Source organism: Abramis brama (assembly GCF_963993115.1).
Source record: "Abramis brama genome assembly, chromosome: 21".
Lineage (NCBI taxonomy): Eukaryota > Metazoa > Chordata > Actinopteri > Cypriniformes > Leuciscidae > Abramis > Abramis brama.
Window position 1 is genome coordinate 3,171,168 of NC_139983.1, and position 26,198 is coordinate 3,197,365.

The 26,198-nt window shown below is 38.2% G+C and overlaps 2 protein-coding genes across 2 annotated transcripts in view; one reads left to right on the forward strand and one right to left on the reverse strand.

Annotated features, from left to right (window-relative positions):
• The first annotated feature begins 437 nt into the window (after window positions 1-437).
• On the forward strand, window positions 438-6,098 carry erg28 (ergosterol biosynthesis 28 homolog). Its single transcript, XM_084097505.1, has 5 exons — window positions 438-612; window positions 1,398-1,543; window positions 2,627-2,717; window positions 2,815-2,933; window positions 5,191-6,098. The coding sequence occupies exons 2-5, from the start codon at window positions 1,411-1,413 to the stop codon at window positions 5,277-5,279; spliced, it is 432 nt and encodes a 143-aa protein (XP_083953631.1). The 5' UTR covers window positions 438-612; window positions 1,398-1,410; the 3' UTR covers window positions 5,280-6,098.
• flvcr2a (FLVCR choline and putative heme transporter 2a) overlaps window positions 5,814-26,198 on the reverse strand; it is a 45,441-nt gene continuing 25,056 nt past the window's right edge. The window contains exons 6-10 of the mRNA XM_084097504.1: window positions 18,546-18,656; window positions 16,630-16,735; window positions 13,256-13,367; window positions 9,252-9,316; window positions 5,814-7,179 (exon numbers count right to left, since the gene is read on the reverse strand). Coding sequence (XP_083953630.1) covers window positions 7,120-7,179; window positions 9,252-9,316; window positions 13,256-13,367; window positions 16,630-16,735; window positions 18,546-18,656 — 454 coding nt within the window. The 3' untranslated portion in view covers window positions 5,814-7,119. The remainder of the gene's footprint in view (window positions 7,180-9,251; window positions 9,317-13,255; window positions 13,368-16,629; window positions 16,736-18,545; window positions 18,657-26,198) is intronic.

The following is a 26,198-nucleotide window of genomic DNA, read 5'->3' on the forward strand; positions in this document are numbered from 1 at the left end:
AGTAATAATGTAAAATTAATTAAAAATCATGTATTTAACATAATTATTTCAAACATATAAAATAAAAAATGTTGTGTGGGATTCGGAAACATATGATTGCAGTACCTTATAATTTCTATTAAAACGTTTCCGATCTATGAAAGATATAGCTAGACCTTTTTTACGAATGAATATACAATATGCATGATCAGACAGCTCAAAAGTCAACTTTTGTTTTCATAAAATAGACCAAACGTCTTTGAGTATAATAAACTGTGCTAAAATACATAATTCTCAAATTCAAACTCAACACACCTCCTTTAGAAATCGTCAGATGTATAGCGGGCGGTGATTGGTTGGATCTCCCAGGAGTGGGCTGTCTTTTGGAGCACTGCCCAATGGGGTGGTGGTACGACGCGACGCAACAGTCATCCGCGGTTTCTGATTGGTCAATGTTCATGACCATGACAGCTGAGTGTTGTGAACCTGTCGCGGTACGATGATAAGCAGGAATCAAACGCACACAGTACAGTTAATGTTACAGTTATACAGTTAATGTTATAGTTATACAGTTAATGTTATAGTTGTACAGTTAATGTTATAGTTATACAGCTCAAATACTGACTGCAGAAGGTAAGAACACTGTTACTGATGAATCGTGTCGTGTTGTTTCTTATGTACTGCTATAATGTCAATTGATGATCCAGTCTTGTTTATGGTTGCCTACACAAATCTAGCGAACAAAATATCTAACGTTTTGCTAACGTTCTGAATGTCCCTAAACGTCCCGTTTTTTAAATGTTTTTTTTTCTTGGTTATATTCCATTTCATCATTCTTCAAATGTTATGGGAACGTTCATTTTGAATGTTATGGGAACGTTCTTAAACTTGTAACATTTTTTTAAAAAAAATATTAGACGAACGTCCAACGAGAACGTTTCAGAAAAAAAAATCATTCCATGAACGATGGATTGATAATATTTAATAAAAAGATTAATTTGAATAAATTAAATTATACATTTAACATCATTTTAAATTATATTAAAATAAATGAATACAAATGTGATTTAATAATAAAAACTGTTATTAATCTACTAAATAGATTAAATTAGATAAAATAAATAAATAAAAATTAAGTAAAAAATAAATAAATATTACATTAATATATTGCATAGAAACATATAATAAAGTTACTTAATAGCAACTAATTTTGGTGTTTAGAAAAGACTTTAGAAGGGGTTCCCTCACACGAGGATGCTCATGTTTGGGGGTGCGCGGCATCTATAAGATTGAAAACCCCTGCCATAGAGCATCATGAATATGCATTCACTAAATGAATTTAACAGTAATTCACTACTATGGTATCAAAGTACCACGGTATTCCCCTGCTCTGCTCTGATCTCCATGTTCTCCTGCAGGTGTTCAGTGAAGATGAGCCGCTTTCTGAACGTGTTGAGGAGTTGGCTGCTCATGGTGTCTGTGATCGCGGTGGGAAACACAGTGCAGAGCTTCAGAGATTACAGCTTCCTGTCCCAGAAACTCTACACCGGCACACCGGATTATGGTTGGCATACACCCGATAATTAGCACCTTTATTCAATAACTAACTTTAGCACTTAACAGATCAGCATTACAGCTACATTTTCAGTTAAAGGGATAGTTTACCCAAAAATGTAAGTTATCCCGTGATTTACTCGCCCTGAAGTCATCCTAGGTGTGTATGACATTCTTCTTTCAGACGAATACAATCTGAGATATACTGGTTCTTCCAAGCTTTATAATGGGAGTGCATGGTACCTTTTTCTTTTGAAGCCCAAAAAAGTGCATCCATCATAACAGTAATTCATACGACTCCAGGGGTTAATAAAGGCCTTCTGAAGAGAAGCGATGCCTTTTTGTGAGAAAATATCCATATTTATAACTATAATCACTGGCTTTGGTAATGGCCGTACGCGAGTCTAGTTCCGGCGGAAGAGTGACCCCTGACCCGACACATGACCTCTGACCCGACACATGACCTCTGACCCGACGCATGACCGCTGACCCGACACATGACGTAGAAGCTTAAGTGACAAACTCAACAACAAGCTCAAGCTCCTCCCACATTTCTGTTTAAATTCTCCTTTTAGACTTATAATTCGTGACCAGTGTTTTGTTTTGCACGTTCCTCTGCGCTTCCGCTTTCGTCAATATATCATGCGTCGGGTCAGAGGTCATGCGTCGGGTCAGAGGTCACTCTTCCACCAGAACTAGACTCGCGTACGTTACCGAAAGCCAGTGATTATAGTTTATAAAGTTATAAATATGAACATTTTTCTTCTCTTCAGAAGGCCTTTATTAACCCCTGGAGCCGTATGGATACTGTTATGATGGATTGATGCACTTTTTTGGGCTTCAAAATCTCATCCTCCATTCACTGCTATTATAAAGCTTGGAAGAGCCGGGACATGTTTTAATATAACTCTGATTGTATTCGTCTGAAGGAAGAATGTCATATACACCTAGGATGACTTCAGGGTGAGTAAATCATGGGCTAATTTGTGTGAACTAACCCTTAATGCGTCTACTGTCCTCTACATGAATACAGAAAGTATTTGGACACAAATACATGTGTGCTATAAATGAGAGGACTTGTCTTGTTCTTTAGTAAACGGTCTCCAGGCGAGAACCTTTGGCATATGGACCCTCCTGTCCTCCATCATCCGCTGCGCTTGTGCCATAGACATTCAGAACCGAACGTAAGGATCCTCGTTGTGCGTGTGTGTCTGTGCGTGTGTGTGTGTGTGTAGAGACTGAACTCTGCTGGCTGACGGCTCTTTCTTTCCCTCATGACAGGCTTTATCACGTCACCCTGTGGACGTTCGTTCTGGCTCTTGGCCACTTCTTGTCTGAAGCGTTTATCTATAAAACCGCTCCTTTGACCATTGGAGTCATGGCACCTCTGATCGTAGCAAGTGAGTGAGTTTCCAACATCTCGTCTTCAATCAGGATACTGATATGTGAATATATATTAAAGAGTCATTTATTCCTGTGATCAAAGCTGAATGTTCAGCATCATTACTCCAGTCTTCAGTGTCACATGATCCTTCAGAAATCACTCTAATATGAGGATTTGATGCTCAAGAAACATTTATGTGAAAGCTTGTTTCCACAAAAAAAAAAAATTGCGACTTTTTATCTCAGAATTGTGTGATATAAAGTCACAATTGTGAGAAATAAAGTTAGAATTGAGAGATGAAAAGATGCAATTATCTTTTAAAATGTTTTATTCTGTGGCGGAAACAATCTTCCATACATTTATGATTATTATCAATGTTGAAAACAGTTTACTATTTTTTTTATTTCTTTGTGTGTGTGTGTGTGTGTGTGTGTGTGTGTGTGTGTGTGGAAACTGTGATACACTACCTTTCAAAAGTTTGGGGTTAGTAAGATAATACAAAAAATAAAAAGAATGCTGTTATTCAGCAAAGATGTATTAAAGTGATCAAAAGTGACAAAGACATTTATGGCCATCAATAATGGCACACCTGCATTTCTGTCAGATAATCCACTACTTCTCACAGAAAACCATGCTTTGGTATTCTCATGTTTATTTCTTTTGTTTGCACTCAATCTGAGACGTTTCAATCCACAAAGAACTCAACAGTGAAAAGTGTTTGAATTTGCCACAGGATTAATAACATTTCAGGATTCCTGCAACCTTTCCAGAGTGAAATGTTCAAGCGCTTCACACTTTTTCAAGGACTTTCAAGCTCTAAATATGATCCAGTTTTAAAGTTATTTTTTATGTGATGACCAAAAACAAAATTTGTCCCCATTTGTAAAACTAAAAGTTTAAAGATGTAAGAAAAATAACACGTGGCAAACAAACACTTTTATTTAATAAAAATATGAAATATGAAATTACCACTATAACCAGTAGATGGTGGCAGAGGAGCACTTATTGACTTATTAGACATTTCCACTCCATCATAGTTATTTTCACAGGTTTTTGCTTATAAATTTATATTTAGATATTATGAAATTCTTAAAAAATCAAATCATCAAGAAATCAATTTTTGTCAAAGTTTGACATAGTTGTATTGAAGTATATATAAATGAAATAATGAAAATCAAAAACTTCTTCAAATTGTGAAGAATTACACAGAGAGCAAGTAAAGAGCGCTCCTTCTGTAATCTCTGAAGCTGTCGTCAGTTCAGCTTGATAGAAGAACAATGGAACATTTAATAACAGTAGAATATTAAAATACTTCCCTTGAAAAATTAGGGTTGTTAAAAGTTAGTTTTATCTGCATCTCAGCTCAAGCTCAGTGCTTTACCGCCAAATGTGCATTTCCAAGAAAGAAATGCGCTTATTAATGCAGAACAATACTAATTTTATGATTAAATTGCCTTTATGATTAACAATCCCCACTTCCCCCAGCGCTACTGAATCAGGAGCTGCTGGAGAGCTTGGTTACACCGGTGCTACTGTTCTCAAATGTTAGTCTGGATCACTGTCATCTACACTGTTGTACAGCAGTGTGTCTTACTTTCTCCCTGCAGCGTGTGTGTGTGTGTGTGTATTAGCAGAAGCAATAACAGCAGCAGCGTAGCAGATCTATTCCACCAACACCAGATATATCAACATTGTCATATCCGTGAAAACACTCAGAGTTGTCATGACAGAAATGCTGTTCTTTTCAACTTTCTATTCATCAAAGATACTGAATCCTATTTTTAACAGTGATAATAATCATAAATGTTTCTTGATCATCAAATCCTCATATTAGAGTGATTTCTGAAGGATCATGTGACACTGAAGACTGGTAATGATGATGAAAATTCAGCTTTGATCACAGGAGTGAATGTTACTACACATTCACAGCAATTTAAAATTGTGATAATATTTCACAATATTACTTTTTTTTTTATCACATTAATGCAGCCTTGAAGAGACTTCTACCAAAAACATTAACAATCTTAATTATTCCAAACATTTGACCGGTATCACGCTTGCATACAAAATGACACTAAATGGATGTACATTGTATCTGAAATCTTGAAGTAATTTGTGTCAGACTCTGACTTTCAAATATAGAAACTTAATATTCACTGCAAAAAACAAACAAAAAAAAACTACTATCCTCAGCCATCGTATTTTGTAATCAGTGCTGTGTAATGATCTAGAATCAGCATCGTCGTCTTGTAACGCTGGTTCTGTGTTCCTAGGTGTCTCTATCGTGGGCATGTTGATCGGCTTCCAGTGTATCGTTGAGCCTCAGGAGGTGATGGGAGCTCGTCAGAAGAAGAGGACCTGAGTGAGATCATCACTGTTGATGCCGCTGGCACTGACACGGGACGGCTGTAACGGGACGGGCCGCTGCGTGTGGACCGCGGGACGCTTTAGCGATGGGTCAGTGGTTCGGTATGAGCCGGTCCTGGTTGCCAGTCACATATAAGGCCCAAACTACCTTTTTACAGCATTGAAATCAGTGTGATAATTTTATGTGGTTATTTAAAGTTTAATGATCCGAAAGCAATTACTGTGCAAGTACATTTGAGTTATTTTTTAAGCTATTATATTAGAAAAACACAAATGGAGTGAAGAAAACTTATATTTGAGCTTCTTCTTTGTCTAGATCTCAGCTTCTGAAAGACGAGTTAAGAAGCCTTTCCATGAAGGGTTTTAGCCTCAGATGTACATGAATGTTCATTACTGGTCACGGCGCTGTCAGTGTTTTCCCCAGAACACACGTGGGAAGGTTTACATGACTCATTTGTTGCGATGTTCAATTGCAAATCACTAACATGTGCAAAACACAAGACATGCTCACATCTGCATTTTAGCCACGTAGTTTAAACTAGTCATCACTCTTTATTATTGACTGTGAGATTCAATTTACAACAATTTTATCTGTATTATATTCAAAGCGTTTCTATACAAGTACTGTAAAATACACATGAACTACATATACATCTGCATACATTCATATGAACAACACACACACAGATCAGGGCAGTAACTACTCGTCTACAGACTGACATCAGCTCTGCGAGACCTTCATCTGTCATCAGAAAACCACAGTGTTCATTTCTGAAACCATGTGAAATGAATAAATTGAAATGACCTTGAGGAATCATGTTTTGTGATGTTATTGTCTGCAAAGCCTCCTGTTAAGCACATCCATCTGTGACTGCGCTTTGATTTATAATGTATGAAAACATTTGTATTCCACCATGAAATAAAATAATAAAAAAGGTAATTGCAACTTATCTAAACTCAGAATCAAGAGGGAAAGAAAGTCTGAGTTGTGAGATATAAACTCGCGATTGGAAGAAAAACGTTGCAAGTGTCGTGTGATGATGCGTTTCCACATCTTTTTTTCATTGTTTTAAAACTGAATGTACATTTATAAGACTATACTTTGTGTTATATTAAATGTCATTCACCTAATATATGTTTCTATTGGATCAAAAAGCGTCCATCTGTCATGCTACGACACACACTAACCTCTGCATATACTGTAATACTGTCTTTAGTCTGAGATGAGTGTCCTGTACGGGTCCTGCAGTCTGTACTATCACACGTCCTCCACTGATCACATGACTGATGTTCTGGCACATTCAAGTAGGCTTCAAATGATGGGTTTTATTGAAGGACTTCGACCTTCCACAGTAATAATGTGATGTCCAGCATCAACGAACACAGAGTGAGATCTCTCGGATCAGATGTGTGTTACAGAGACACTCATACTAGATTAATACTTCTGATCATAAAAACATTAGGTCAGATCTAAGGAACCGTCATGCAAACATGATACATTCCCCAACACATTAAAACATATTAATCCTCATGTATGAAACACAAGCAGAACAATAACATTTTTTAAATGTTAATCGTTCATACTTGTGTGAATTGAATGGTCTACAAAAAAGTATTTTACAAAATTGTGTGATGAATGATTCCCACTGAGTGCTGTGGGTTAATGTGGGAGCTCGAGCTATCGGTCAGTTTAAGCACTGCAGGAACAACAGCGGGTTATTAGCAGGAGGAAGAAAAGATTCACTTGTGCTTGGGCAGTTCATCCTGAGCCGTCATTATTCAGGACACTGTAGATTTAGGAGGATTGATGGACATGATGATGACGTTTCCATCCTTTACATCTTAAACTCTTTTACTGGCAACGGTTTTCCGTCTTGGGAAAGCATGGATGAGTCCTGAACAGAAGAAAAAAGAAACTTAAATTTAACCATCCATCACTACCTCAGTAAGGAACACTAAAAATAATATTAATGAAATCTACAACATAAAAATGCACAGAAATAACTGTAGAAATAACAAGGAAAACTTATGTGACATTACACACACATAACTTCATGCCTTATAGTCACATTTATCAGATTAGAGCTGGCCGATAATATAGTCCACATTTTGCGCGATACGAGCAATCAAGCAGTCGAGGTTTTCTATAGTGTACACCACTCTAACTGTACTGTGTGTGGATAAAGTTGCTGACATTATCCACAGACACACGTCTTACTAAGAAATTCTCATGTTTGGCAAAAGTAGAAGAAAATTGTATTTGCTTGTTTTATCTAGTGTATAGATTCAGAACTGGCCAAACTGCTGAATCTGATATGCTTTTTATTTTATTTTTTTAGCCCTGTGTGTGTAGGTATTATGATTTTTATTTACATCTTATATAGATGTTTGATTATTTTTATAGGACCTATTATTTATTTTTCAAACAAATATTACTGTATGTATGTTTGTAACATATTGGCTTTCTCTAAAGATGTAATAAAACAGTTGTTTATGGATGTTTTTACTGTATTAACCCTCCAGGCACACCAGCTCTTCTTTCCCATGATGCTCTCTCGTGCACTTTGAACCCTGAGTTTACCCTTAAGTGTTAATGTAATACTAATATTACCTTTCATGCAGTGTGTAATAAAGCTGTTTGTGGATGTAAAAGTTTTAAATACAAAGTTTTAAAGATCAAGGTGCACAACAACAAAAGTTATTGTCTCCTACAAGAAAGAAGTGATTCTGAACTGCCTGAAACGAGTCGTCAGTAATTAATATCTCACTTCCTGTTGCACACCTAGATAATGTAACTAATTTGCATAATGCCAGCCTGTGGTCTTCATTGGCTGCCAGTGAATCCATTGGTTATTGGATCAAACCAGTAATCTTCATGTCACCAGCCGTGACTGGAACCACTACACCACTCCCTATTGCCACCAGAGGGCCATGTTGGGTTTTTAGTTCTGTTCATTGGTTTACATGTCTTTTTTTTCACCCTGTTTTGTGTATTTGACTCTGTTCCAGAATCTAGTGTAACTTTTCTAGACAGCTGCTCACCAAGATCTCATTACAGCGTTGGTAAAAACACCCAGAAGTCCACTTCAAAGTTAAATAAAAAAAAAGGTTTAATATTTTTTAGTGCTGTGCAACGATTAATCGCATCCAAAATAAAAGTTTGTGTTTACATAAAATATGTGTGTGTGTACTGTGTATATTTTGTATATATAAATACACACATATGCATGTATATACTGTATATATTTATACATAATTTATATTATATATAAATAAAAATATTGTATATAAATAACACATTTTTCTTACATATATACATGATGCATGCGTGTGTATATATATATATATATATATATATATATATATATATATATACACAAAATAATTAGACACAGTACACACACTTATATTATGTAAAAACTTTTATTTTGGATGCGATTAATCGTTACCCAGCACTAATAATTTTATTATAAGTGGCACTCCTACTCTACTGTAGATTCTCTGACCACAACAGCCTTTAGAGTTAACCAAATGAAGAGCTTAAAATTATTTTTGGTTTAATAGTGTGTTATTCTAGGAAGATATGCTATACATGAGTTCTCCGCGTGTCGTATGGCATTTAATGCGCATTTCAGACACCCTATCAATCATAATGTGCTAACAGCATGACAGCATTCCTGGTTTGGTACAGGACAATCTGTTCTAATTTATATTCTATGAGTTTAAAGCCAACATAAAAATGTCATTAAAACCCATATTATGTTTTATACCTTCAATCCTTGACATAACCTCTTGGATGAGCTGCACCTTTTCTTTTTTCATACAGAGCATCAGATCATAGAGAGGGATCTGATCATACGGGCTTCAGGCAGATCAGACCGGTTTCAGCTTTCACTGTGTTTTTGGTGTTAAATTAAAGTTTAAATACTGCATTTCTTCTGCTAATGTCCAGTTATAACATACTTACAGCGTTCACCTCTGTCTGAGACTTCTGGTTGGCCTTCTGTCGCCGCAGGTCAGATTTTATAAACGCTGTGAGGCAGAGAAACAAGTCTGATCACTGAAAAGTTGTCAGATTTTACAGTTAATTTGCATTCACATGTATGCATCTGGCAGACGCTTTTTTCTAAAACAACTTACATTGCTTTGAAGGCATACACTTGATCATTTCATGCATTCCCTGGGATTCAAACCCATGACCTTGGTGTTGCTAGAGTCAGATCTACAGGAATATCCTATTAATACCGACCCAGGCTCAATGTAGTCAATCATTTTATCCCTTAAAACTCATCTTTGATCATCAAAATTACACATTTAAATGTTTTTTTTTTTTTTAAATGTCTTCATGTCTTAAAATAGCTTGAATGTAACTCGACACCCTTGCCTCATTTAATATGCGTGGTTCTATGACTATGCAAATGAGCCCCGCCTCCACTCACTCACTCAGCTCAGAGATCCACTGGTTGACGATCACACGTTGATCTGATTGGTTACAAGGTAGTTTGTGACGTCAGCAGGGCCGTGCACAGACATTTTGAGGGGCAGTGGCTTAAACCAAAAAAGGGGGCACTATAAGGAGTTTGAATGAGGCAGTATCATCTTAATACAGAAAATTAAAAACAACTCTTTTATATGGGCAATACGATTACAATTAGGATTTAGTGCAAAATCAAGTTATGTTGTTATAATTACTCTTCCAAATAAATAATTCAATGTCAATGCCAGTTTAACTGTCTGATGCTCAGTGGGCTCTCACTCTCTGAGCTGCCTCATCCTATGGAAGTAGTATAGACATTTAATTTAATATTATACACTTAAAGTATAAATTGAAATGATATACAGGTTACAACAGTTATAAAGTCACACCGGGGTAAAATGCGCATTTGACTTAATTCTCTTTTATACCACTCAATGGCACAAATTCTGCTCAGCACTTTTTTTCATAAACGCTTTTGATGATGGACTTGGAAATTTGGCTGATCATTGACTTGATCAAAGTTGATTCTGTGCTAATTTAATCTACTATTTTATGTATATATTTTTAATGTTTTAGACTTATGTAGCAATTTAAATACAAAGATCTCAAGAATCTTGTTTCTGTATTTTTAAAATGAAAATTATGACAGATAGCCTATATTTATTGAACAAACATTTATTATTTAATTGATCAAAATAACTCAAATTGTTATAAACTTTACTAAAGTGATTGGTTTGAACAAGTATCAACTTAGACATTATTAAAAGCATATTAATTTAGCTTAAGTATTTTTATCAATACTGTGTGTCTTACCATGCTGGTTTTACCCCGTGTGTACCTCCTTGCCACCTCATACATTAATAAGATTTTTAAACAAACCACCTTTCTGATTTATTTTCACACAAAATCTGTTGCTCCATAAATTTTCAAACATATATTGTTCTGCAATCATACACTGGGAGTAGTGAAAATTTGAATTCTTATTCAATCAAATTATTTAACCTGATCTAATCTAATATAAATAACACTAATAAATAAATCACAAATAAATAAATAACATTTTCTGTTGTTTGCAGATTTTGTAGACAAAAAAACAATGCCTTCACAAAATTAGAAGAACACAGTGAGAAAGAGCAAAGACAAAGCCTATTCAACATTGCAAAAATTGAATCAAAGTTCTAGAAAGCCAGAGGGTAAATCATTATGTATAGAATATTTAGCAGACAGTTTTTCACACTTTAACTCCTGTAAATATATTTCCCATTATAATCAGTTGCCTTAGTTGATATAGTATCTATCTATAACATACATCATATTTATAATATTTTAATGAGACCATATTAACATTATACATAATAAAAAGGTAATATACTATATATTATCTAAATGTGTTCTAATCTAAATGAATAGTACTTTAATATAGTAGGTTACAAGGTGGCTAACGGCACAAAACATATATTTGCTTTTCTTCCAAGAACATGGATGTTGCACGAGTTGTAACTTGTTAGCACTATTTGAAGACCAGGAGCAAAACATTTTGCGACAGAAATACAAAAACATATTACCAAAATACTAATTTTGTGGATCGACTACTGTCTGTAATGTGGATTGTAATTTGTAATCGACCTGTGAATGGGACGAAATTCTATTCTGAAACTGTCGTCGGAGAGACACATGCTTGTCTACGAGTGACGCTGCGGAGCGAGCAGGAAAACACGGAGCTGATTAGCGGAATCAGTGGATCTTTAGTGGAGCGATAACAGAACGTTTTTATGGGAATCTTCTGGAGGGTTAGGGAGGGGGGCGAGAGGGGCACCTCAGCTGATGAGGGCAGAAGGGCAGTGGCTCTAGCCACCGGGCCACCCCCCTGTGCACGGCCCTGGACGTCAGAAACACCAGCGATTTCAAAGCGTGTTTTTGAGACTGTCTTTGGTTCACTGCAGTTTTAAGGAGGAAATACTCAGCAATGGTGTCGACTTATGAATTTACACATGGTTTGACTTAAAGCATATTAGAAACAGCACATAGACATATAAACAACATTAAAAGCTGGATTTACACCACAGGGGGACTTTAATACACTTACAAAATGACCACAGCGATATCATGGTAATATGATGCCAGGTCTGCTGCTTTAATATGTAACATGGTGCTGAATAATAACTATATTCATGTACTACAGTTCATGCTACTCTAAGATACTCCAAAGAAGTAGTTTTCAACAGATGGGTGGGTCATTCAGATGAAAATAAAACAGATCAATGCAAATAACAAAAAAAAAAAAAGAATAATAAATTACTAACCATGTAATCCTGCATAGTTAAAACAAAATAAAAAACTCCCCATATCTTGTTGTTGATGTCAATGGTTGTGTGTCCAATCAAGCTCTCTTTCTGTCAATTACTGTAACTGCAGTCTTCACCACCTCGCTAACCCTAACTTCAGTTGAGCTGATGTTGTGTCGGGCTGGTCCAGTCACAATGTTTAAAATGTTCAGGGAAATCGATCTTACTTATACAGTAGTTGACATATTAAAGTGGGATAGAAGAAAGACTTTTAACCTCACACACATCATCATTATATGAATGTATTAAGTATTTATTTGATTGTGTTGATGTGCATTGTTGTGTGTATAACTGTAACGGTCACCAGCTGGAGTGCCCTTGAGTGCCACCAGAGGGCACTCCACATCAGACTATCATTATTCACTCACAACTACATTTCCCATAATTCACTGCCCGGACTCATCATCCCAGATTATCACATTCACCTGTGTCTCATTATATAGTTTAGTTCACCCCATATAAGCCTGGTTCACCTCATCATTCCCTGCGAAGTCTTGTTTGTGTCACACTGCATTTCTGAGCGTTTATCCTGTGTTTTGTTTATCTGGTTTTTGATCTTGGACTGTTTCCTCATTTGTATGAGTGTTATCTGCCTGGCCTGACTTGGACTGTTCTTGGATTTTTGATTATTGCTGCCTGCCCCGAATTCTGCCTGTTATCTGGATTACCCTTGCTGTTTGATCTACATTGCTCTGTCTGCCCTATTTGACCCTGCCTGTACGACCTTCCTTATTAAAAACTGCATTTGGATCGATCTTCGTGTCTCGGAGCAGTTTCATGACAATAACAAAGCCAAAGACCAATTTTCAGCCATGGCTGGACAATAAAGTACAACTAAGCAAAATCAATTGAGAAACACTGCTTCAAAGAATGTCATGAAACACTGAAAAATGATACTTTGCATTTAAAAAAAAAATTGTTTAAACCAGAAACCACGATTTTCAGTAAGACGTTATAAAGAATGCCCTTTAAATGAATGACATGGTCGTCTAGTTTTTCTCAGCATGTATAAAATGACGATACCCTGCTTGTTTAAGTGTGCCACTGTGACGCAACAAGCTGAAGTCATGCTGTAATAAAACATCACGTGCAGAAGACGAGTGCAACTGTTAGTGGTCACATGTTGAGTGTCATGTGATGAGTTTCTACCTGTCATGATGGAGCCGATGAAGAGGAACACACAGAGGAAGATGTTGCCGGCCAGTGTGCTGAAGTGATCCAGGATTTTGCCTTGAATGATGGTGAATGCGATTCCAAACATCTGCACACATCAGGAAGATCGTGAGCATGTGCGCATCTCTCATGTGCTGGGAGCTGTCATGGATTTAGATGTGACTTGCATAAACACATTTTGGAAATGTTACCTTGTGAAAGCAAACTGAACCATGAAGAAAATGCAACACTGTAATAATATAAAGGATTAGTTCACTTCAGAATGAACATTTCCTGATGATTGACTCTCCCCCACGTCATCCAAGATGTTCATGTCTTTCTTTCTTCAGTGGAAAAGAAATGAAGGTTTTTGAGGAAAACATTCCAGGATGTTTCTCCATATAGTGTCTTCAATGGGGTCCAACGGGTCGAAGGTCCAGATGTGAGTTTCAGTGCAGCTTCAAAGTCTCGACACGATCCAGCCGAGGAATAAGAGTCTTATCTAGCAAACGATCATCAAAAAAAACAACATTCATATACTTTTTAACCACAAATGCTCGTGTGGTGGCAAATAAAATTCTACCACTGAATAAGAGACAAACATTTCCAATTGTCTTTGATGAGGTTTATTTTCTTGCAAGAAAAGCCCAGCAGTCGTACACTCACAGAGTGGCTCCAGAGTGTGACTGAATGTAATTATTTGATCCCCTGCTGATTTTGTAAGTTCGCCCACTAACAAAAAAAATAAGGGTTCAGGGAACCCTTATAATTTTCATGGTAGGTTTATTTTAACAGACAGAGACAGAATATCAACCAAAAAAAATCCAGAAAAAACCTACCAACCAGCAACAATTCTGCCTCCCACAGATCGGTTATGTGCCCATGTGGAACACAGCTTAGTCCTGTCACTTTAAGAAAGTACTCCTAATGTCCTAATGTCAGCTCGAGCTGTCAAAGGACATCAGGGACAAGACTGTTCCAAATAAAGTCCCGCCAAAAAAAAAGATTCGGCTCTTCTCGTTCGCTACAAAGAATCGGCTCTTACCCATAATTTCCACTAACCGCGGAACGGCTGCGGATCCGCTCCGGAACAGCAACAGAGTCAATAGGTTTCCATTAAAGTCAATGTGTGTATTTTCACTCCGGAGCAGATACGCAGAGCTTCTATTTTTGCCAGAGAGCTCCGCAGCAAATTCAGCACTTATATCGCGCGATCATACGTGAATTCGCGAGATCTCGTGGGTCCTCGTGACTTCAACTGTCAGTCGTGGCCGCAGCCGTTCCGCAACAAATCCAGACCTGGTGGGTATTGAAGGACGGCGGAGTACTAAATGAAAAATCCATCGCCCTCGGTCTATAGCTCCATGCAAGATCTCGCCTCATGGGGTAAGGATGATGAGAAAGGTGAGGGGATCAGCCCAGAACTACACGGGAGGAGCTTGTTAATGATCTCAGGGCAGTTGGGACCACACTCACCACGCAAACAACACACTACGCCACAATGTATTGAAATCCTGCAGTGCCTGCAAGGTTCCCCTGCTCAAGAAGGCACATGTACAGGCCCGTCTGAAGTTTGCCAATGAACATCTAATGATTCAGAGAAGGCTTAAGAGAAAGTGCTGTGGTCAGATGAACCAAAATCAAGCTCTTTGGCATCAACTCAACTCTCCGTGTTTTGAGGGAGAGAAATGCTGACTATGACCCCAGGAACACCATCCCTACAGTCAAGCTTTTGGGCTGTTTCTCTGGTAAGGGTACAGGACGACTTTACTGTATTGAGGGGCCAATGGACGGGGCCAAATCTTGGACGAGAACCCCCTTCCATCAGCCAGAACACTGAAGATGGGTCGTGGACGGGTCTTCCAGCATGACAATGGCCCAAAACATACCTCAAGAAGTAGTGGCTCAAGAAGTAGTGGCTCAAGAAGAAGCAAATTAAGGTCATGGAGTGGCCTAGCCAGTCTCCACTTCCTTTTATCATTAATTGATAACTATATAATAATCCAGCAAATTTAAGTTACATCATCACATTTATACTCTCCATTCCTGATTTCCATAAAAATGATCATTATCAATTCAAAGATATATATCCAAAACCACAGAAATTCGATGACGACACGACCAGCGGAAGTTACGGTGAAATGTATTAATTGAGTTAAGATGTTTTTTTTTCTCTTCTGAACATCAATACTGTTTCTTGCTTATACTGAGGTGACTGAGGGTCTGACCCAGTGTCAGGAGTGCAATAACAGTGTTTATTCATACAGCCCGGCTTCAGATACAAATCTTTACTTGCTTGCTAATACTAAAGGAATCATCCCCACAAAAACAGCCTAAACTTTCTTCTTTTCAAATCTTCTTTCGCAAATTTAAGAGTGATCATTTTTGTGGAAATCAGGAATGGAGAGTATAAATGTGATGATGTAACTTGTAAATGTGCTGTATTATTACATAGTTATCAATTAATGATAAAAGGGGGGGAATTGTGGAAGAAATGTTATCTTTAAGATGTGTGTGACCATCATATGACAGTAAAAGAGCAAACACACTCTCCTTATTCTAATATGGAGTTGTACTGGAATGGTAAAGAGTGTTGGTACGTGACAGGAGGGCCTCCACTGGATACAATATGATGATCTGTGTGACTGTACGACTGCTAGCCTTTTCTTGCAAGAAAATAAACCTCAAAGACAATTGTATTTGTTTGTCTCTTATTCAGTGATAATTTTATCTCACACTGGTCTTGCACTAGCTGTGACGCTCCACACATTACGTAATCACGTTGAAAGGTCACGCGTGTTCTGACTCAGAAATGTAGGGAAAGGCGAAAAACTCAACTTCAAAATCGTCCGACATCAGTGTTTTACCTTTTATTTATTTTACATTTTTGTAAATGCCGTTTGACAGTCTTTGCACGTTCGCTTTCCAAACACTAAATCGGTTCTTCCGCCTACATCACGCTTGACCTTTCATCATGATTACGTAATGTGTGTCGCATCGCAGAGCTAGTGCAGGACAAGCATTTGTGGTTTAAAAGTATATAAATGTTTATTTTTTTATAAAATGGCGGATGGTTTGTCTAGATCAGACTCTTATTCCTCGGCTGGATCGTGTCGAGACTTTGAAGCTGCACTGAAACTCACATCTGGACCTTCGACCCGTTGGACCCCATTGAAGACACTATATGGAGAAACATCCTGGAATGTTTTCCTCCAAAACCTTCATTTCTTTTCGACTGAAGAAAGAAAGTAATGAACATCTTGGATGACGCGGGGGAGAGTAAATTATTAGGAAATTTTAATCCTTTAAGTCTCCGCTTCGGAACAAAGCAGACGATCTACAGGTCTGGGATCAGAGAGTACATGCATGACCTGCGCTGAGCAGTTGAGCAGTCCTGACGATGTTCCCTCTGACTCGGGATACGTGAGCTCCACCGCAAACTCGAAGCCCAGCGGAAGATAACCCGTCATGAAGAACCTGCGCTCACACGACACAAGAATCATAATCCATAATTCTTAGCAAATGTTGCGTCATCAAACTACGCCTTTGTTATTGTAAATAGGTTAGCGACCCCTAGTGGAGAAAAAATTCCATACTGTACGTTTAATATAGATCAATATTCTTTTTTTATTTATTTTTTAAATCACCATCACTGTATGCAGCATGACTGGAAATAGAGGACATTTATCAGTCAGCCATCAGCACATATCATTATTTAAAAAAAAACATCTATATTTAGATGTGGATCCAGATTAAATGTTACTTCATGGTCAGTATGTGTAGAAGTGGATGGTTTGCATGGATCATTCTCTATTCTTTTTGTTGAGTATCATATTTGATCCAGCAGGCATTTATATTTTTATTTCTATAAAAAATCAAGATGAAATTCTGATAACTTATAATGTAAATCAATGAGGTCTTTATAACAGTATAGCAGATACTTACATAAAATGCATATAAATATAATTTGTCACTATATCTGCAAATAATATATTTTTTCACGATTTGGTTAAAACAGGATGTAATAAGTGCATCAGGAAACAGAACAAATCAATCAAAGACACAAGCTGACATGACTAATAAAACAATGAGTAACCCAGGAACTAAGGGGCTGTTTATCGTTTTCAACTAAAAACGTAAAACTTTTTATGCGCTTTGGCCGTTCATTTACACGACAACTGCGTTTTGGGAGATGACAACTTTTGAAAGCGGGTTTAAGTTTTTGAAAACGGTCTCCGTGTAAAGAACAAAAACGTGAATCTCTGAAGACGATGACGTCATGCACATGCGTATTATGTGTTCAAGCGATAGTGTTTCATCGCCATCTACTGGCCTGGCAGCAGAATACAGCGTTTTTAGTCGTTTTCGCTGATCCGTGTGAACGGGGATCGTCTTGACAATGGTGTCGTCTGTACGTGGAAAACTCAAAGGAAAAACTTCTCCATTTTAAGCATATCGTTGTCGTGTAAACGTAGCCTAACTAGCGGGGGAAAAGGCACAAAGAAAACAGCAATAAGAGCAAAAACCAACTCATAGGAAAACTCAAACACAGATAAAACATAACAGAACCCTGAAAATGTCTTAGTAAGATATTTAAATGCTTAGTTTATGATCAAATCTCTGTAGTTTTAAATCATATAATGCAATATAATGATGATTGAGAGATAAACAATAAACCTTCCTCAAAAGCCTGATGATCATATTTGATACTCATGATTTTTCTATAAATGATGTATGATAATCAAATAAAGCGAAGCTGCTTCAGTCCAGTTGAAATATTACTAACAATATCAAAGTTATTCTTGCGTTTCCTTGATAAATCAGGGCAGATTTGACACAGAAAGACTCGTGAAGCTCGAGCTGAAGGAGGACGTTTGTACAATTATACTGAAAGACTTTTACTTGATAAAACAGTCTAAACTATCAGTCAGAGACAGAAGGACTGAGGAGATCGTGTGAGACAGGTTTATTAGATCATGTTTAGCATTTAGAGACCTTTGTGAATCAACTATGAAACAGCAGGCTTCAAAGGGTTAAAATAAATAAATAGTCTATGCTATTTTCTTCAACTATTTTCCAAAACAGTGTGAAAATTATTATTCACCACATTAATGCATAAAAATGATTATTTTCAAATGAATGACAAAATCAAGCCCCGCCCACATTTGTTCTTGTTCCAGAAGCATTTCACTCTGATATTCATCACAATAGGGAAGAAAAGACTTTTGTTTCATGCCGACTTAATTGTCCTAACATATTTGTGCCCAGTGCATGTTGCAGCTCTTACCCCAGAACTCCTGATGTGAGGAACACGACCCACAGATGACCCAAGTTCAGGGTGAAGGTGTAGATCACCATCCCCACAAACGACAGTAGATAAACTGAGAGAGTCGTCTGCCTGACAAGACAAAGAGGAGGATAACGAGATGCCTATTCCAGTCATAGGAATGTATGTTCCATTGTATGTTATATACACATACAAGATAATTTTGTCCAGCTTTGTTGCAGCAGCTGTTCCAGCATCACAATAACCCTGTGCAAAAAGCATCACATACTACAGGTGATACTACAGTATAAAGAGTCCTACAAAATGTTGAACTCCAATAGTGATAATGTCATTTACAAAACATGTTCATTGGGATGGTTTGATCTTGGCAGTGATTTGTCATACATTAGGGGAAAAAGAAGAAGAAAAAAACAATTTCTTTACACATTGTGTGAGTTGAAATATCATGGTTGTGACAGAAAATATATGCACACCTAAGCATGGTTATAAATGAAGAAATGGGCAATATCTAAGTCAAGATGAAAGCTGGCTTTAATATTGTCTTATTTTATTTTATTTTCATATCTGACTGCGTTGACAAGAAGTTGGAGCACAGCTGAAAAGCCTTATAAATGAATGGAGTTGTGACATGCAACGTGAGCGGATAACACCCTGGCAAATTATGTACGACACCATTGTTGTGTTGTCCGTCCGGACCATAGACTGTAAAAATATATATATATCTGTGACGTCACCCGTAGTATTTCTGAAGTACATTTTTGAAGCCTAAAATGGGCAAGACGGCCGTCGCCATCTTGACAACGTGTCACTCCCGCATAACTGAAAATGGGCAAAGAGACGGGACGTGGGTGGAGCTGAGGAGCCTGATTGCTGAAACCAGGCCCACCTAGCTCGATGCGATCACGTTAGCTCAGGCTAAGGAGCTAATGCTATATGCTACTCAGTACCGTCGTAAGGGCTGTGCCAAGTGCGCGACCGCACAGGGCCTCGCGCTAAAGTGACGGCAGACTTGATGATGTAAAGCCAATAGAGTTCATGTTTTTGCCCTTCGAAATACTATAATAGTTTAAAGACATAGCCTATGTGTGTCGTGATGCTGTATTATCCTGCTAGTTAAAAATGTATTCACTAACTTACATTATTGCTCTGAGCGTGTGTGTGACAGTGTTTCATGCGCATACATGTCAGTCAGTGCGACAGCACACGTCAAGTTCGTAGAGAGCTTTATTCAGTCCATTGTAAATTCTGATTTTGGCCGTCTCTCAAATGGGTCAAACCATAAATATTACCTAAGTTCAAGTAAACGCGCTAGAAATCCACGCTCATTCAAAGATGTGCATTTCTTGCATGGACCGCAATTCTGTACCGAGAAAAAGATGCTCTGCACCAGGGACAGCTTGCTCTTTTCTCAGTTGACCCGAAGCCCCAACTGGCTGGTGTGTTCAAGAACCAGGTCCCTGTGTGCACAGAATAAATCTCAAGAGTTTGTTAGAATTAGCCAGTTGTCGAAATAGTTGAGAGTGTGAATGCCCACTCGACTTTTGTCAAGACGCGAGGTGACATGGACAGCCCAAAGGGGAGGACCTTGTACTGATATGCTTATCCCTCGAAGGCAAACCATGGGAACGGTCTGTGTCAAGGGATGATTGAGACTTGAAAGTACATGTCCCTCTGGTCTATCGCCGCAAAGCAATCTTGATCATGAACGTATGTGATCCTGTGTCAGCATTTTGAATGGGAGCTTGTGCAGGCCCCGTCTCAATACTCGCAGATCTAAGATTGGCCGCAACCCACCTCCTTTCTTTGGTACCATGAAATAAGGGCTGTAATACTCTTTAGTCATCTAGGCTGGAGGGACAGGCTTTATTGCATCCTTCAGCAGAAGATCCATGACAAATGTATATTTGCCTCACACCAAGGTGAAAAGGAAACTGTTGAACCTGGGCAGGCGCCTGGGAACTCAAACGAATAGCCGAGTCAAATTGTTCTGATGAGCCAGCGTGACGGGTTGGAAGCGTTAACCACTCGTCCGAACTTTGCACAAGGGGCACCAAGGGAACAACAGTTTTTGTTTGTGATGCATCGCGATGAGGTGGAGCAACGTTACCTTCCGTCTGTTTCTCCACCGCCGAGGACTGCAGAGAAAAAGTCCTCCCCGGTGTTGCCAAATAGGCCCCCTTGGGCGATGTCGCAATCTCTTGGCATCCCTCATCCCCGCAAGGTTGAACCATAGATGCCATTCCTGGACCATGAGGTTGGTAACTTTCTTACTGTACAGTACTACTCGGGGCATGTAGCTAAAATATAGCATAATTGAGCATGAACCACATACAACTTTACATTTGGCTTTATTAACTAGACTAAAAACTTCAAGAAGTTCAAGAAAATTCAAGAAATGAAAATAGAAAATCTTAGATACCAAACATGATATACATGTGAGCTTGATTAAGTAAGGCTAAAACATTAATTCCAAGAGTTTAGACGAATACATAGGCAGAATACTGTAAAATAACATGATTGCAAAGGAAAATTGGATACATGATTTTACAGATCTCAAGTGATTATTTAAAGACAGTATAGGATTAGGATTGGACTGTACAAAAAAAGAGTACATTTGTCTGTTTCAAAGTGAATTTAGAGTGAAACCAGTCTTATCTTGATTTGTCTTTGTTACATGGTTAGCTGCAGTTTGGGGGTAGTTGTCTAGAGCTCTACCTCATGGTTTTCTTGTTGGGTGAGGGGAATTGTGGATTATTTGTAAAATATGACAAATAATTGTGTGTCTGATCTGTCTGAGTCACTATAATGCTCAACATGAGGAACGTCGGAGTACCTCCTGGCTGCCCGCCGTCGAGGGAAGTGAGGGCAGAAGAACCTGTGAAGCGTGTTCTGGCAGTAAAAAGTGCCAATCGTCAGGGCAGGGTGGAGGGATCCACTTGAGCCTGATGTTCACAGCAGCGTCAGACTCAGTCTGTGCAATCACACCTGATGGTGGAGACCTAGGTGAGTCTTCAGCCTCAAAAGGCTGCTTTCTCCTTAAAAAAAGAAAGAAAGCCTCGACCGCAACTTTATGATAGCCATGCTCTCACAACATTTACCATCCATGAAAACTGCTTCAGCATGGGTCCAGCCCAAATAACTGATACAGTGATCATGGCCGTCTGAGGGTGACAGGTGTCCACTGCATCCAGAAATACACTGACGAAATGGCCCCTCCATTTCGCACCGCCCGCATGGGAGGCAGGCGCTCTTACAAGGACGTTAAAGACCACAGTCTCTAGCATCAGTTGCTAGAGCACCTCTTGAGATTAGGGGAGTGAGGTTTACATGCACAGCTCTCACTGGCCTACGTCTGTTACACTCACCCCCTAAACCTCACTATCATCCGGGTCACGGCACCACTGTAGCCCCTCCAGTTCGCACCGCCCGCTTTAAGTGGGATGCAAACCCTGGCCCGTCCGCATGGGAGGTGGGTGATCTAACAAGGAGGCTAAAGACCGCAGTCTCTATCCTTAGTCACTAGAGCGCCTCTTGAGATTAGGGGAGTGAAGTTTACAAGCACAGATCTCATTGGCCTACATCTGTTACACTCAACCCCCTTAACCTCACTCCCATCCGGGTCACGGCACCACTGTAGCCGCTCTAAGCGGGACTCTCACTGGCCTACGTCTGTTACACTCTTTTTTAAAGGAAATGTTTATTTTATGGAGAAATGATCTTGTTAGAGAATATTCTCTTATGGAAATAAGCACCCTGGGGAACTCTCTTGCACTTAACGGAGTGTGTGTGGGAGAGAACAGCTGAAATGCACCATACAGGAATCCAACAAAGCTTCTAGGCAGAGAGGAATGGGTAGAGATTCACAGACACGTCTTCTCAGCTCCGAAGAGCAACTATGAGTGAGTGGAGTAAGCCTCCTTTTATACCTGTATGTCCGGGGGAGTGGCATGCAAATTTCACTCACCAATTTTCATTGGCCCTTTCTGAAGTATCAGAGGTTTGTGGGGCTCCTTTTTGGGTGTCACTACATCGACACAACAGCGAGTGAGTGAAAGATAGGGAACTAATGTTAACAAATCGGACCTTATTGTAAAGCAGGGGTGTCAAACTTAGGGTTCGTTTTACACGACAACGATATGCTTAAAGGGACAATGTGTAGCTTTTTAGGTATTTTATTATCTAAAATCAATATTTTTATTCATAAATATGCCCTCAATGGTGTACAAATACCTCTGCCAATGATCAGACTCATCCTCGTAAACGAAGAATTTATTATTTTTATATACATGGGACGGGTAGGTCCACGGAGGCTTCAATGTAGTTCCGCCATCTTGAAAAACTATAATAGCAGAGAGGGACAAAAAGTACCAGGCCAACGCGTTTCCACAACGCATTTTCGTTCAGAGCCAGCATCACGTGACTGAAGCCAGCAGAAGCGGAGGAGCAGAGCAGAGAGAGGCACTTGTCACTGCCGCGGCAAGTTTAAAAGGCTGCACTGTACGGTTATTTATACACCGTTCATTCATACATATGTCACAGGATAAGGAGTCCTCTTCGTCGAAAAAGTCCAAAATAGACCGTAAAAGGAAACGTGACCGGAGATTACAAAAACAAGGGTTAATGTCGGGATAGCTAATGCAGGAGAAAGCTTTCAAAAGAGACGCTGAAGTTGCCTGCTTTCTTCTCGACAGGTAAGTCAATGTTACGGTCTTAATTACAAGCTTTTTTTTCATTGCTTGGTTGTGTACTTTATTATATAGACAGAAGAACATTTATAGTTAAAAGTTAAACAGGCTCTTTGATGAATAGCAGCTATTGAGTAAAGTAACGTTAGAGAAGACGCTGATGATGATGATATCTAACAATGCACATACTTCAAAAAATATAACGAATAAAGAAGGCATTACTACTAATTATTATTAATGTTTTCACAGTCAGTAATTCATACTGTAACATTCTTTTTTTCGTTGTTTCAAGTTGCAGTTTGTTTTAAATAACAAACCTGTTCACCCGAAGGAAAACTCGAAGTGCTATTATAAGACATCCTGTCATAGCTTTTTGGTACAAAACGGCTACCGTAGATGCAACACGTATTTGAAAAAGCGAGGCGCTGGAGAGCATTATTCGTTTGAATGCAAAATACAATTTCACCACTAGATGGGAGAAATTCCCATACAGTGTCCCTTTAAAACTAAGAAGTTTTTCCTTTAAGTTTTTCGTGTACAGACAACACCATTGTCAACTGAACACGTAGACTGAACACGTAACACGATTGTGCATGACATCATCGTCTTCACAGATTCACATTTTTGTTGTTTACATGTTTGCATTTTTGTCCGTTTTCAGGCACCCAAAACACCATTGTCGTGAAAATGAACAGCCAAAACGCATTAAAAATTTTACGTTTTTAGTTGAAAACTGTGTCATGGGCCTCTTAGGGCCACAGCTCTGCAGGGTTTAGCTTCAACGCTAATTAAACGCACCTGATCCAACTAATCAAGTCCTTCAGGCTTATTTGAATACTTTAGTTAGGCCTATGTGTGTTGGAGAAGGGTTGGAACTAAACTCTGCAGGACTGTGGCTCTCCAGTAACTGAGTTTGACACCCTTGTTGCAAAGTTAAGCTATGAGACATGTTTTGTCTCACGTCTAAAGACCAGCACAAATCCACACATATTTCTAGAAAAAAAAACATGCATTTCACAACCATAACCTGCCTCAATAGAAAAACAAGATTCCTGTGCATGCAATTAAGTCTTTTATAGCTGTAGCTCCCTCTGAATAAACAATGTATTATGAATTAGCGCAGTTTTGTACAACCACGCATGAGAAAACAGCCCGCTTCACCGCTGCTATTGGGATCTGCCGGGGGTGATTCTGACTCAAACAGACGACTCTGAGCCGATTACAAGTGCCAGGATGATGTGTGCTCATTGAATGGGCAGTTTTCAAACCAGTGCTTCACAAGAGATAAGACAGATAACTACAGTGAAGAATAATGGACACAGAAAGAATGCATTCACAGGCAAATATAAGAGTAACATCCTGTTCTATAATAAACACCAACTAAAAATATCAAGAGGTGGATGCAACTCTGAAAACAGAGAGCAGAACACAGATGCTAATCATTATTCTACACTGTAAAAAGTGGAAACCTGAAATTGCTACCTTAAATGTTCTCTGAACATTCAAAACATAAAGGTTTTTAAAAAATGTCTCAAAGGATATAAACATTTCTTTCACTTGTTCAGTTTTAGTACTGTATAATCAGACTGTTTAAAACTCTTATTATTTACATGGGTTTTGATGCATGTTCTCAAAATCTGCAGTTCAACAAAACAAAACAAAACAATTCTCATCTTTCTTCGATCCAATTTGGCAGTCAACAAGAGGAAACCTGCACTTCTATAGTGCACTGACTGGTGTAATGTTCTGTTGAATTGAGAGAACAAACAATAACTTCATAAATCTTCTACTGAGCATTGTGGCTGGGGGAAATGTTTGAATAAATTGCTCTTGAATAAATTAAATATGAATGGGTGTGTGTAAATAGCTGTCATTTAGAATTAATAGAGGTTTTAGCTCTATTTAATCTTGTTAATGTTGTTAGTTGTGTTTTGTTTGTGTCACAGTGAGGGTGATTAGTCTTGGGCTTTTTTTAATTTCAAGGTACATTCTCCTCCCAAGTGCCAATGTATTTTGCAGGTCTTTATGTTTAAAGGACAATTGTGGAAAACATAGTTCACACAATGATTGACTCAAAGACTGGCCTGTTTTATAATGTGGAATGAACATGGAACCAGTTAACTTTACTCATTGTAAGGGCCACATGTGAGTTTTGAGGAACAATGAGCCATTATTACCTAATTTTTTTGCTCTAGACTGAACATTTTGGGATTTACAGTTTATATCATTCATTAAGGTTTCACAGACAGGGCTTAGACTAAGCCAGGACTAGGCCTAGGACATTCAAGTAGCTTTTATAAATGTGCCTTAAAAACATTACTGGTGTGCATCTTGAGACAAAACAATGGTACTGACATATTTTAAGATATGCTTTCCGTTAAAACAGCTCAAACATGCATTATAGTCTGGGATTAGGCTTAAGCCTAAGAAACCAGGCATTCATGCATTTAATATGATTAAAGCTATGCTGACTTGAGTAGACTTTACATAAAGCTTTTAATCAAAAATCAACAGAAATTTGTCAATGATCATTTTGACTTAAAACACTTCAAATGTAGCTAAATGTTTAAAGTTCAAATGAATTCCATTACTGTTTATATCGAACTGGAAAAAAACTTACCTGTATACATAAAATGTATTGCAGTTTCTATCTGAAATGAACATTAGTGGCAGTAAAACAGCAACTACTTTCATTCCTTTTTACACAAATTATGATTATAAGGGCATATTATTGATTAATAAAGACATATTCATGCCATTCTTTGCACAATAATATGTTATGACATCAAAACACTTTTACCAACATTTTGAATGTAGCAGGTTGGCACTAAACATTATCAAAAAGAAAATAATCTCAATTACAGTGTGTGATTTACACACAAGGCACACAGACACAACCAGAATGCATTCAGCTATCTCCTCAAATGACAAGTAAATTAAGTCCAAGCTTACTGTGACGAGGTTGAAA